The sequence below is a fragment of the Urtica dioica genome, chromosome 9 (assembly GCF_054948205.1).
Source record: "Urtica dioica subsp. dioica isolate 48M chromosome 9, U.dioica_male_clone48M_v1_H2, whole genome shotgun sequence".
Classification (NCBI taxonomy): domain Eukaryota; kingdom Viridiplantae; phylum Streptophyta; class Magnoliopsida; order Rosales; family Urticaceae; genus Urtica; species Urtica dioica.
Window position 1 is genome coordinate 21,895,776 of NC_142764.1, and position 13,667 is coordinate 21,909,442.

General features: G+C 38.1%; 3 protein-coding genes across 6 annotated transcripts; 1 reads left to right on the forward strand and 2 right to left on the reverse strand.

Annotated features, from left to right (window-relative positions):
- Positions 1–252: 252 nt before the first annotated feature.
- Positions 253–5,513, forward strand: LOC149385802 (Amino acid dehydrogenase family protein). Of its 4 annotated transcripts, none has more exons than XM_089625329.1 (17): positions 253–552; positions 1,111–1,196; positions 1,300–1,905; positions 2,012–2,141; positions 2,437–2,638; positions 2,766–2,852; positions 2,925–2,984; positions 3,077–3,163; positions 3,253–3,324; positions 3,408–3,463; positions 3,711–3,796; positions 3,904–3,994; positions 4,086–4,243; positions 4,350–4,441; positions 4,766–4,846; positions 4,921–4,994; positions 5,096–5,513. In XM_089625329.1, exons 3-17 carry the CDS (start codon positions 1,344–1,346, stop codon positions 5,169–5,171), a joined length of 1,914 nt encoding a protein of 637 aa, XP_089481455.1. In that variant the 5' UTR covers positions 253–552; positions 1,111–1,196; positions 1,300–1,343; the 3' UTR covers positions 5,172–5,513. The 4 variants fall into 4 exon arrangements, with proteins under 4 accessions (XP_089481455.1, XP_089481457.1, XP_089481456.1 ...); XM_089625330.1 differs by lacking the exon at positions 253–552 and adding an exon at positions 623–704; XM_089625331.1 differs by lacking the exon at positions 1,111–1,196.
- A 180-nt stretch (positions 5,514–5,693) lies between these two features.
- On the reverse strand, positions 5,694–8,660 carry LOC149385803 (Ubiquitin-conjugating enzyme family protein). The gene is made up of 12 exons (XM_089625333.1): positions 8,530–8,660; positions 8,318–8,401; positions 8,125–8,190; positions 7,957–8,027; positions 7,788–7,818; positions 7,605–7,674; positions 7,368–7,425; positions 7,062–7,187; positions 6,814–6,905; positions 6,447–6,531; positions 6,235–6,313; positions 5,694–6,078 (listed from the first exon to the last, which is right to left on the reverse strand). Exons 2-12 carry the CDS (start codon positions 8,322–8,324, stop codon positions 5,999–6,001), a joined length of 765 nt encoding a protein of 254 aa, XP_089481459.1. The 5' UTR covers positions 8,325–8,401; positions 8,530–8,660; the 3' UTR covers positions 5,694–5,998.
- Positions 8,661–10,302: 1,642 nt separating this feature from the next.
- Positions 10,303–11,587, reverse strand: LOC149385804 (uncharacterized). Its single transcript, XM_089626407.1, has 5 exons — positions 11,563–11,587; positions 11,124–11,484; positions 10,665–11,051; positions 10,492–10,580; positions 10,303–10,406 (listed from the first exon to the last, which is right to left on the reverse strand). The coding sequence occupies exons 1-5, from the start codon at positions 11,585–11,587 to the stop codon at positions 10,303–10,305; spliced, it is 966 nt and encodes a 321-aa protein (XP_089482533.1).
- Between the last annotated feature and the right edge of the window lie 2,080 nt (positions 11,588–13,667).

A 13,667-nucleotide genomic window follows, 5' to 3' on the forward strand; every position in this document is an offset into this window, starting at 1 on the left:
TTATCGGGACTAATAGGCAGCGTACATCATTTTTACTTATTTACATAACGTACAAAAAAAAAAAAAAAAAAAAAAAAAAAAACAGTGTCGGGCACTCTAGAATTGGCTTGCGCAACTTCGAAGATGCCGTTTTTGGCCAATGGATTATTGACATATTTACCGTAATAACCTAATCTTGCATATCAAATTATATTAATTAAAAATAATAATAATCCAGATAAATAATTTGGTTAGCTCAAAGTGTCTACCTTTCTTCTCTCTGTTTTCTGATAAAATAATCATTTTGCAAAATCTCTCTCTCTCTCTCTCTCTCTCTCTCTCTCTCTCTTCATTTTCTTTCTCTTTCTGTGAAGAATCTGATCACAGACCCTATATATTGCTATCTAAAGTCTAAACTCCACAGGAAGCAAGATCTCTCCCCCTCAATTTTGTCTCTTTTTCTTCCACCAAATTTCACAACCTGCTTGGAACGAAATTCAGTTTCTCTTTTTATTATAAAAGAACACATGTTGTAGGAGGAAAAACGAAGGCCTGATTCATCGTGTAACAGAAGTAAGTACTCTTTCCCTTTCTTCTTCTTCCTCCTCCTCTTTTTTGTGTCGCCATTTTTTTTTTGTTAATTGACGATTTTTCTCTAGATTTTCACTTGTGGGTATGCTTCGTTCAGTTTCTGGGTCTTGGGAGACTTTCAAGACTTGAACTTGGTCAGTCATGAGTTATATCATACCATAATTATTTTCCATCGAGTAATGTCATATAGATTGTAGCAGAATTTGTATCAATAATTGTGTGTTTTCAGGGTTTTTTTTTTTTTTCTTCTTCTTCTTCTTTAGTTTCTCTATGGCACTATGAGAGGATTTATTTAATGAGAATGTGGATCGTTTCGTTTATCCCATTAGATATTGGTGATAGGACTTATAATAAAAAGCTTAGCAAATTGTTGTCACATAGGAATGGCAGTTTTCCCACAAGTCACTTGAAAAGCTCATGCCTTTAATTCTTACGTTTATTATTTTTTTTTATCAAACTCTTACATACCAGAAACGCCTTCATTAGTGTCTGCGTGATTAATAAGTTAAAAGGTTTTTCTTTTCTTTTCTTTTTTTCCAGTTTTGTGGACACGTTAAAGGAGAATTACACCACGGTTTAGTAGAGTCTGGAAGATTTAGTTTGCTGAGCTATTCGGAGAAAATCATGTAAAAAAAAAAAAAAAAAAAACATATGATTTCTATGGGTTATATTATAGTCTAGCTAAGCTCATGATAACTTTCATTTTATTTTTTCTTTTTTGGCGAGCAGGGATTGTAGAGGCTATACATGGTGACTTGGCCACGATATCGGTGATGCTTGACGTTGGTTTCGGGCAAGGTAGCATCGAGAGAATGAACTCTGCAATGGACGACATGAACATGATTCAGCAGGCGCAGAGGCACCACCACTTGGTGGTGAGGGAGATCGGGGAAGAGATCGACTTGGAGATCGGCCCCGGCGACGACGACCCCTCGTTCTCCGGCGCGGCCCTCATCCGCGGCGGCGAGGCCTCCGGTGAGGACCACGACGAGGGCAAGCACATGGTCATGGTGTCGTCGCAGCTCGCGGAGGACCAAGACTCGTCGAAGATGAAGCGCAAGAAGAAAGTTGTGAAGCGGTGGCGAGAGGAATGGGCCGACACTTACAAGTGGGCTTACGTGGATCTCAAAGAGGGCTCGGCCCGAATCTTCTGCTCGGTCTGCCGAGAGTACGGCCGTAAGCACCGACGCAACCCGTACGGGAACGAGGGGAGTCGGAATATGCAGATGAGCGCCTTGGAGGAGCACAACAATAGCTTGCTTCACAAGGAAGCGCTCCGATTGCAAATGGCATCCAAGGACAAGATCGTCGTCGATAAGCCCATCTATGTTAAAGGTATTAGCTTTTTTTCCTTTTTTTTTTTTTCTTTTGCTTTTGCTTTGGCAATGTCGTTGGTTTGGTTGGTAAAAGGAGTTTAGGGGTTTCTCTTTCTGAAGTGTAGCTCTTATGTCGAAAACGGCCGGGTCGATCGTGGAAGCTGCGCTCAAAAGGGATCCTCATGAAGTGGAGTTCGTACAGTCGGTGCAAGAAGCCGTTCATGCTCTAGAAAGAGTTATTGCGAAAAACTCGCAGTGAGTTCCATTTACGAACTAGTTTAGTCTCGTTTGTTTAAAGAAGAAGAAAAAGTAGTGAATCTCCCCCTTTTTTTGTTGGAGAAGTGATGAGATGGGAATTCGGTTAACCTCGATGAAAAATTATCTTCAAATTTTTTCGAATAAGGTTAAACCTTAACCGAAGCTCCTTTGATTAACTGTTTTCTCTTAACCCCAAAATGTATGTTTCTTTATTGACCAGCTAATTTGGTTTAAAAGCGCGGTTAATTTTCCCGTCCCTACCATGTAATGACATTGCTCGGACATGTTTCAGTTATGTAAACATCATGGAACGGCTGTTGGAACCGGAGCGCATGATTCTGTTCCGAGTTCCATGGGTGGACGATAGAGGCGAGACACATGTGAACAGAGGCTTTAGGGTTCAATTCAATCAGGCTTTGGGTCCGTGCAGAGGTGGCATTCGATTTCATCCGTCACTCAACTTAAGTATTGCAAAGTTCCTTGGATTTCAGCAGGTACTTATTTCATCGAAATAAATGAAAATGACGACATATTTTTTTTTATTTCATTCATTTGGTTACAACCATTTTCAACGCTCTGACCGCTTCACTTCTTGCGATGCTTGATTTTCTCCTTTTTCAGACTTTGAAAAATGCCCTGTCGCCGTATAAAATAGGAGGGGCAACCGGTGGAAGTGATTTTGACCCTAAAGGGAAAAGTGATAACGAGGTAAAACCTTGTGACTGAATATATTGAGATTTTTGTTAAAACAAAAAAATAACAACTGGAAAATCATTGCAGGTCATGCGCTTTTGCCAAAGTTTCATGAACGAGATCTACCGCTATTTGGGTCCTGACAAGGTACTTGGAGGAAGAATATTCAGATACAGTCGCTCCATTTGATGTCATTATTCATGTCTGGGTTATTTTTGTTTTTTTTAATAACCTTCTAGGACCTTCCTTCAGAGGAAATGGGCGTCGGTACCCGCGAAATGGGATATCTTTTCGGACAGTACAGACGATTAGCTGGTCATTATCAGGTACCCAAATACTTCTTTTGATTCCGGTGGCATAAAAACAAATATATGTTAAAAATAGTCAGTGATTTTGCCTTGATGTTTTCATACAGGGAAGTTTTACGGGGCCAAGGATTTTTTGGTCTGGCTCGAGCCTTCGAACTGAAGCCACTGGATATGGGCTGGTAACTATTGTCTCAATTATCCTGTGACCGCATCGTTTGTGGGTTTCGAATAATTTTTTTAAGAATTTTAGCATTCTCCTCAGGTGTTCTTTGCTCAGCTCATACTCGCGGACATGAATAAAGAGCTCAAAGGATTAAGGTCTGTTTGTTTGTTGAAAACTTTTTGCATGATGTTTCCAATGTTTAGAGATTTACTTACTTAGGGCAATCTTCTAGAGCCAAGCTCTATGCCAATATTGACAGTGTTATCAACTATGTCATCTTGTGGATAAGTGTGATCAACTGTAGGATATCTTGAGAATTTCAATTTATGACTGGTTTAAGCTTTCGAAAGGACTGCACTGAAGTATTTATAATATATAAAATATATAATTGTTTATGTTCAGATGTGCTGTTAGTGGTTGTGGAAAAATTGCGTTGCATGTTCTGGAGAAGCTTATAGCTTATGGTGCTCTACCAGTCACAGTATCCGGTATTATTCGGTTTCTTCACTGTCGAACAATCATTCAACCTTCAAGGAACTATCATTTTCTTATTCATCAGTTGTAATGACGGGTAAATTTCCAAAAATATTCACAGACTCGAAGGGATATCTGGTTGACGAAGAAGGATTTGATTACATGAAAATATCTTTTTTGAGAGACATCAAAGTTCAGCAGAGAAGTTTAAGGTGCGTTTCTAATTCTTTTAATTATCGGTCTTGAAAAAAATAGCGTGTTTACTTCAGAAACTTCAAAGCCCGCAATATTTGGCATTTGCAGAGACTATTCGAAGACTTATGCTCGGTCCAAGTATTATGATGAAGCAAAACCTTGGAACGAAAGATGTGACGTTGCGTTTCCTTGTGCTTCGCATAATGAGATTGATCAATCTGACGCCCTCAATTTGGTTAATTCGGGTTGTCGTATAGTGGTCGAAGGTACTTTCCAGAGACTTGCTTTTTTTTTTCTTTTTTTTTTTTTTTTAGTTATATATATATATATAATGAGGATGATTATGATATTTGATGGTGTTAATATTTTTAGGCTCAAATATGCCCTGCACTCCCGAGGCAGTCGATGTTCTGAGAAAAGGCAATGTCCTTATCGCCCCTGCAGTGGCTGCTGGGGCTGGAGGGGTACCACTTTCCTTCTCTACATATTCTATGAATTTATTGTTGAAAAACACTCGAATAAATACAATGCAAACCAATCAATCAACCATGAGAAATTAGAGTTTTCTTGATATGGCCCGGGATAGCTCGAAACACAGATTACTATTTGTTATTGATAAACACAGTTTACAATTCGAGTTGTGAAGAAAATATAGCAACTAAATAAATTACCCTTCTCGAAACCATAGTGACTCACTCTGGTGGCTTATTAAATAAATTACTAATTTAGCCTTATGGACATTTGTTATGAGTGTGGAATTAGATGTATTGTTTTGAATACAATTGCAGGTCGTTGCCGGAGAACTAGAGCTGAACCATGAGTGTAATTCGATGAACTGGTCACCTGAGGATTTTGAATCAAAGTTGCAGGTAATTAAGTTTGTAGGTGATTGGTTGTGGCTCTCTGGCTTTATATGGTCTCTCATTACAATTACCACTCTCAGGAAGCAATGAAACAAACTTACCAAAGAGCCCAGAAAGCTGCATCAGATTTTGGCTACCAGAAAGAGAGCCCGGAGTAAGTACTGTCTTTCCGTTTCAAAGGCACACGAGAGAAATAGCATTCTTTACCGTCTCCGTATAAATCGCCGGAAACTTATTTCCCGTGGTGTGACACAGGGCATTGGCACACGGGGCTGTGATCTCAGCATTTCTTACAGTCGCTCAAGCAATGACCGATCAAGGATGTGTGTAGAACTCCGATTGAGGTCTCGAACGATGTTCTGGAACTTGTATAATTGCTCTCTCTCTCTCTCTCTCTCTCTCTCCATGAGACAGGACTAGGTTTCCTGGGAGATATCACAATCTGCGGATCGACATCGAAATTAATTCGGATGGGTTGACGATAAATTGCGTCTAAGCTCACTCATCATTGTGACACCGACAGTGACCAAACTTGCATTGTAACATAGTTAACCCTATGTGATGGGGACAAAAGGCGTCTAGTATATTGATTAAAGAAAATATATTTAGTACTTGTAAACCAATGTAGATTTGTAAAAGGGTCCTTGGCTTTCCATATCAAGAAAGCTGTTTACACTGCTGGTCCCTGTTAAGATGGAATGTGTTCATCACAAACTTTATCGACACTGATCGATAATCATCGAGAGTCAGGATTAGAAATAAAATTGAATCATTCATTGCAATGTACTAATGCTGAAATTTATCTTGCATCTAATCTCCCTTGTATCCTTCCAGTTATCGAGTAAAAGCACCCTTGAAGGCATAAAGACCTCCGATTATGATAGATTCAAAATCGAGATCCAACGACAAAACTTTGGTGTGTCAACACTATGTCTGATGGTACATTGATGCGAGAACAATTTTATATATATTAAAAAAAAACACAATTGCATAGCAAGGCTAACATGGATTTAAAACCACCAATATTTCAATACTCAACTGGACGAATCTACATTAGCCTCGCAGTATATGCTGTTTCGACTCGATTCACGGCGGATTAGATTCTGGGGTAGGCAATGCAAGTTTTTGTAGCCAATAAAATATGCCTCGCAACCTTCTCTAGTTTGCTCTTACAGAAGAATGTGAAGAAGAGTCCGGTTTCTCTGCCAAATAGTGCTCAAGCATATCATCTTCGTCATCTGCCACGAACACCAAAGAAATGAGATCCTTCGTCATCAAATGTTCAAAAACAACAATGCTTTATAAAACAAGCGCAATTGTTTACGGGTTATGAATGGGGATTAAAATACTGTTTTTTATTTATTTTATCTATGTGCTGAGACAGTGTTAGTTACCTTCAAAATCATCATCATCAAAATCGATGTCTTCATCGTCATCTTCATCATCATCTTCATCGACTGCGACTGCACCTTTCTGCAGAGAAAAAGACGGGCGTAAAGTTCATATTCCCCTATTGGCTTATTATAAAATAAAAATACAAACATTTTTCACACTATTCCACACAGAAAATTTAACAGTGTAGAGGGGAAAATGTAAAATTTATTACCGCCGAGGCTCTTCCACTTTCAAACCACTGTCTTCCAGTGAGTTTCTTATCCTTGGTTGTGGTAAGTGCAGCCTCGGGCATTAACCTGAAGATAAGTCCAAAAATATGCACCACTTAATACTTTCTGAGAGGCATTTGATTCAAAAGACATTTTCAAACTTTTCAAGTCCATCCAAGTTTCCAGGCAGCCAATTTAGCCTAAAAATTAGTTTCATCGACATTTAACCAAACTAAGTTTTATCTATCTAATATAATCAGCATCTAGTGCACAGCTAAGGAATATCATATAGCCTAAAACATTATAACTCTTGTACTTGGAATTGAATCTGAGTTTGAGGACCACAAATCATATAGCCTAATGTCTTACTTGGCTCTTTCAAGCGCCAACTCGGCTTCAAACCTCTCTCTCCATGCCGTGAATGTTTCCATTGTCACTGGTTCTCCATGAGGTATAATTACCTAGAGACAAAAGGAAGGCCACAAAAGACGCACAACACTTAGTTTACAAATCTACAAAGGAAAACACTACAATATAACTCTATTCACACTTGGAAATCGGAAAAAGGTGTATCCGCCAGAACAGTGCTTAACAAGAGGATTAACACAGAATCTTACTTCATCCTTTTGTGCTTCTGCTGCTCCGGCGTCGTCATTATTATTTTGACGAAATTGTTCCGAGAGCCATTCCTTGGCTGATGTAACTAATGTGTATATCATAGCCATGCCTAGATTTTCAGATGCCTGTTAAAATTGGAAATGAAAACAATAAATAAAGCACATTCTTTGGAATCACAGCCTATATTAGAGTTGCCAATACATTTACTAGATTCCATATCCAAGCATATACTCAGTCTCAGCCTAATTGGATGTTCGTATACATGAAAGCAAAATGCAACTAAGCTGAATAACCAGCAATGATACCTCTTGTAGAAGCTTCTCCTTCAACGTTCTAAGTTCGTCTGAACGCAGTCCTCGTAAACTGTAGACAACACACATCATCGTTAGAAGAGAGAAATCATATACATGTCTCTGTCTTGGTTGTGTTAGGCCTCGTTTTCTTATATTGTGTACCTTAGTCGACAAAAGACGTTTTCTAGAGCAGCTTTAACATCACTCGAATCATAAATATAAAATACAAAAAAATATTGCCGACCTTACCTTACGAGGTTTAAAAGCGGCAGTTCATCGGGATATTTTTCCGTGTGAGAGAAAATCAAACCGAGCTCAACTGCAAACACACCAACCGCATCAAGATCCTCGAAAATTTTCCACTATACATCTATCAATCCTAAAAATAAATCTCAATGAAAAAAAAATAAAATTAAAAAACTTCCAACTAACCCCGTGCCGATTCAAAATCGTCGTCATCCTCCTGTTGTAAGGGAAATAAACATGGGAATTAAAACACATTTGTATCAGAAAATATATAAATATAAAGCATAGATAATTCTAATTATTTTATCACTGCCTAATTGTGCAAGCTAAAATCGAAATCCAACAGCTTCAATACCTGCGGAGTCACTTTGATTTGGAAGCACCGATTCGTCGTGGAATTAAGTCCACTCTCCCCAGAGTGAATTTCTAGGATAGTGATAAAAAAAAAAAGTTAGTTTGTTCGTTACATGTTTATTCAAAGTACAAAGACGAGAGACACGTTGTAGAGCGTAATCCAACATACCTTTAAAATCATCCATGAGAATTGCTTCTAAAGCTTCGATTTCCATTTCCTGGTCCTGTACGTGTTCTGTAACGACATGATAAGATTTGTGAGGGTTTCTTCCCCAGAGAGATACATGGATCGACCGATTCCATAATCACAAATTACTAAAGATTTTGACTGCGTGAAACACACAACAAACGCACACACAGACCTGTCATGATCGGTTTGTTTCGGTTTAAGCTCGTCCACTTCTCTTCTAGTTTCAGTTCGTCAGTGAATCCGACAGCTTTTCAGCCTACTGTATGTGTTATAGATCGAAGGAAGACAAACAGCATTAAAGAGCAAATATTTAGAAGAAAATAAATTTTTTTGTCAAAAACCACTTTTAAATAATGGAAAATCATATATTGGAAAAACTCATACCTCGACGGAATTTAACGACGTTCGCCGAGTTTCGCACGGAAGTTAGAGGCTGGTTGTGGGTGAGGTCCAAAATTCGCCGGCTCTCCTTGACCTCGATTATTTTATGAAAAATAAGCAAATTTTATGTTGGGCCGTAAATTTTGGGCTTTATTGCCTAAAGGGAATGTCGTTTTCCCTCGAAATTTCATGAAAAACGACGATGAAAAAAAATAATAAAGTCACACATTTATATATCAGCAAAGAAAGGAGAGCGAAGAAATTTGAAACAAAGGGTAGTCGGCGGGAGAAAATGGATCGTGAGAGGAAGAGAAGTTGAAAAGGGAAGTTGGACGGTTTCTGAGTTGGTCTCTCTCTCTTTATCTGTCGAGGGCAATGATTAAAATCTCGCATCTCACGGTCATATCGCACTTTTATTTTTAGGGGTATCTCGTTTCGTACCGTGGTATCTCGTGGTATTTGATGAACGTTCGGGGTATCTCGTATCGTGTGGTATACCGCATTCCGTGGAATATACCGCCAAAAAAATGGTATTCCGCAGGGTATTTGAACAACTTTTTAATTATGATTTTGTATATGTTTAAGATACACAATCTATATAAATTTTTAAAATAAAGTTTTCAAAATTCCAGACATGAAATTCTATGTAGAGTACAAATCAATACACATGTAATATATAGTTCTCAAGCAAAGTCACACTAAGTAAAGAAAACAAATAATTATACACATAATAGAGAGTTCTCACACAAAAAAAGTAGAGTTCACAGTCATTATCGCTACTCGTATGTAGAGTGTCGAGGGCCCTGAAATGTATGAGGTTGTTGGTCTTGCATCAGACAATACTCGTACCAAGTCATCATGTGAGCATATGTAGTCATATAAGTCTCCACGTGACGATCGTAATTATACTGGTCTAATGCAACATAAATGGAGTATTTTGGGAAACCTGGTCGGTAATGAATACGAGGTTGGGGCTGGTAAAAATCTCTTAAAATGGGGGAAGAGACGGGGACAGGCACGGGCACGGAGATTTTCATCGGATACTCAGGATAAGTGTAAGATCCGTCATGCCACTCAATTGGATGCGAGGATTCAAAACTTGGTTGACATCAACTCCAAGATTTGCAGCCTCTTCAGCAATGTGCATATCTGGGTTCTGATTTTCGTCATCTAGGTGAGCAAGATCAATCCAGTGAAGCATCTCATCATCTCCTTCATTTTGGACTCCCAACCTTTCAAAAGCCCGTTCGATGATGTCCAAAGGATCTAAAGGCACCACTGAATTATCGAACTTGTACTTCATGTCTCTCATGTTCAGCTTCATGTTGTAACTGCAAAATACAAGTTTCTCCAACCTCTTGTATGCTAGGCGGTTCCGTTGCTTTGTATGCACTAATGCAAACGTGCTCCAATTCCTTTCGCATACTGATGAAGAAGCGGTTTGGGAAAGGATTCACATAGCTAATTTTTACAATGTCGGAGTAGCATTTCCATAAAGCTCTCACCAATTTGCTAAAATACATACACATTATCAACCTTAAAAGTCGAACTATAAACCATCTTAAATCATTACGTGAAATTATTACTTGCTGCTAGAGTACCCATCGCTGATATCGCACTTTTTTGACAAAAGTCTCATTTAGTGTCTTGAAATGCTAACAACTGTATATTTGAAAATATAAATCATTAGAAATTAATATCAAAGACGTGTGCATAAATACCAAGAATATAAATACCTCGTGTGCATAAATACCAAGAATATAAATACCTCGTGTCCTAGCCTAGATGAATCATCGTGTGGTGCAAAACGTCAAAGACCATGTGTGTACTATCCATATGAACCTCTCTGTTGTACTGTAACTTTGGATTAAGGTAGTAAACTACATTAAAAAGAACGGATAATTGTTAATAACTATAACGTCTAAAGTAGTTAACCTCATTAAAAATGTTAAACGTAACGGTTACCTGCTTCATGTAATGGATGACAAAGTTGGCTGGTCCACCTGTTCTCGATAATATCAACAACCCATTTTTTCCCGTGAAGTCCCTCCAATCTTTTTTTCATCTAATGGAATACGTAGTATAATAATCCCATGGTTGGATGAACTTTGGTGTCGACCAATCGTAGACAACTGTACATCGGCTCAAAGATACCACACACGTCGTCAACTCCGTGCCAAAATCGTTGGGACAAAACGTTCTCCGAAACAGATCTACCTGTCTGCGTACGAGCTAGCTTGTGATCGTCCCACCATTGACTCGTAAACATTTGTTTCAACGCAGCTCTTTTTTCGCGAAGACTTCTAAGAGCCAAATAGTTCGCAGCGAACCTTGTTGTCCCAGGACGCACAATTTCACCTGGAGAAATGTCTCTTAGATTGGATAATAGTTGACCATGATTGTAGATGAACTTTGATATCATTCTAGCTGCCTTAACGACGGCTTCAAAGTTCTCTCTCTTCCCCATATCTTCAAACATCAAGTCCATGCAATGAGCGACGCATGGAGTCCAATGCACATTGAACCTATAAAACTTAGTACTTAATCAATATGATAAATTTGAAATTAAAATAACAAATTTCAAATACAAGTTGTACCTCTTCATCAACTTTTGCCCAACCTTTTTGTAGTTAGATCTGTTATCCGTCACGATTTGTATAACATTGTGCTTCCCAACTTCATTCATGGCATCTTTGAGGATGCCATAAATGTAGTCTCCACTCTTGATGTTGTTGGACGCGTCAATCGACTTCAAGAACACCGTCGTTCCAGCACAATACACCATTATATTTATGATGCTTAGCCTGGTGGGGCCCGTCCAACCATCAGACAAGATCGTACATCCAAACTTCTCCCATTTCGGCCTTTGGTCATCGACATATTTTTGCATATCAGTAACCTCGGCATCAAGATACTTGTTGTGGATATCATACGGAGACGGCAACGGAACGTTAGGACCTGCAAGACAAAATACTTAATAAATAAACTAAATATGATAAATTTGAAATTAAATATAACAAATTTTAATTCACTTACCAAACTCCTGAGCGGACTGGATCATGTTTCGAAAATGATGTGAGTCCGTCTTAGATGCCGGAATGTGCTCGTGAGCAAAGAACTTGCAAATGTTCTATCCGAGTTTCATCGCGTATCCTAGCAGGACATCACATCAACCCTTTGTTGCCGAGAACTGAGGGATTTGTATAAGGATGGAGCCAGAGATGATGATCGTTGCAAACGAGGTTCCGCTAAATATCCACCGGGTCCCTCTCGTTCTACCCTCCATTGCTCAGCTGCTTCTTGCTGTCTCACCCTCTTTATAGTTGATCGGACTAAGACCTCCTCACCCTCATTCTCTTCATCTGACTCGTATCTACGAAGTCCTTTGGTGGTTTTAGACCGAAGATATGCTCCAAAACTACTTTTGGACTTCTTCTTATCGGATACGGCGAAAAGACACTCTCTCATCTCCTCTTTTACTTCTGGAGAACACTTATCACACACCGTCATACTTCTTCGATTATCTGTAGCGGCAAGGTGATTCTTTACCCTAGTAACACCTCCGCCTTTCATCTCATGGCCACAAAAGTTGCATACGAAACCGTTCGTCTTTCCCTCAATGGGCGTACAATATTTCCGGGCCGGATCCGAACTCATTCTTCAACTATTAAATCTGAATTAACAAAATATATTAACATTAACAATAATGAACAACGTAACAGTAACGACTAACTAAGAATTAGATCAAACAAGCAATAAATAATAAAAAAATTAATTACATGTAGATCAAATTAATTATTAATTACATCTAAATCAACAAAATAAAGATTTAAATTCGAATTAATTTTTTTTTTTTTAAAGATTGCATATTTAATGGGTTATTATTATTATTATTATTATTATTATTATTATTATTATTACTATTTGTTGAAAAGTCAATGTGTTATTGATTTGGTTCCGTGCCATGAATCTTGCTGCCTAATTAATGTATCTGATAATGATAAAAAAAATGGGTATCAATTCAATATTAAAGACCCACGTTTTCTTTCCTTTGAATCCTTTCCACTTCCCAAAATTGTTAAAAAAAAATCATTAAAAAATGATACCACTTGCTTAAAAAAAAAATCATTACAAAATGAAACCAAACTTGCTTTTATCGGAATCTACACGTTGCCATCTTCCTCATGTTTCTATCTTCCTCTTTTTAAAAAAAAAAAAAAAAACAAAAACTCCATCTTCCTCATTTCATTTATTTACCAGATCTGCAAACTTCTTCTCTTCTCCTAAGCTACCAAAAAGAAAGTTTCCATCTTTTACACATATTTTGATTTTTGAGCAAGTCACACACAGAAGTTCACCAGATTACATAAAAAATTCAAAACCCAGATCTATACAGTTACCATGCAGGATAGAGGGAATTGCGCGAGATTTGGGCGAAGTTGGACAGCTAAGTGAAGGAAAACGAAAGTCCGGCGCGAGAAGATGAGAGATTTCAGCAGATCTCGCGATGGAAGATGAGAGATTTGCAGAACTTTTTTCTAAGGATGGTTTTGCAGATCTTGCGATTTGGGTGGTTTTTTTTCATTTTTTAACTTCGTTTGAACGATAAAATGAGATAAGTCAAAACGCGAGATATATGGCGAGATATCACAAATGGACAATTTTGCGAGTTATTAACATCTCGCTCTCGCACCTAGGCGAGAAACGAGAACTCGCGCGAGATACCCCCATCTCGCGCGAGTTTTCAATCCGTGGTCGAGGGAGATATGAATTATGAAAGGAAGGAAGAAGAAAAATGAAGTGGCGAATGGAGGAGTAAGGGAAAATAGAGTGGAGGAAGTGGGCCGGGTTTGATTTTGTAGGTCAGATTTGAATTTTAAACTATTTCTTTTATTTTTTTTTATCTTTAAATTTAAATGTAATCAGAGTTAAAATGGTCATTTCATAAATCAATTTTAATATATTGCTGACATTTTTTTGGAAAAAAAGTCCAAAGCTTTTTTTTTACTCCTACCAAGTGTAATTTCCCTTTTTTTTTTAGTCAGTGTACTAAATTTCATATTATCACCTTATGGAAATTATCTTAATAATATTGCTCACACTACCCAAATGGATCGAACACAACTATCGATTTTATTTGT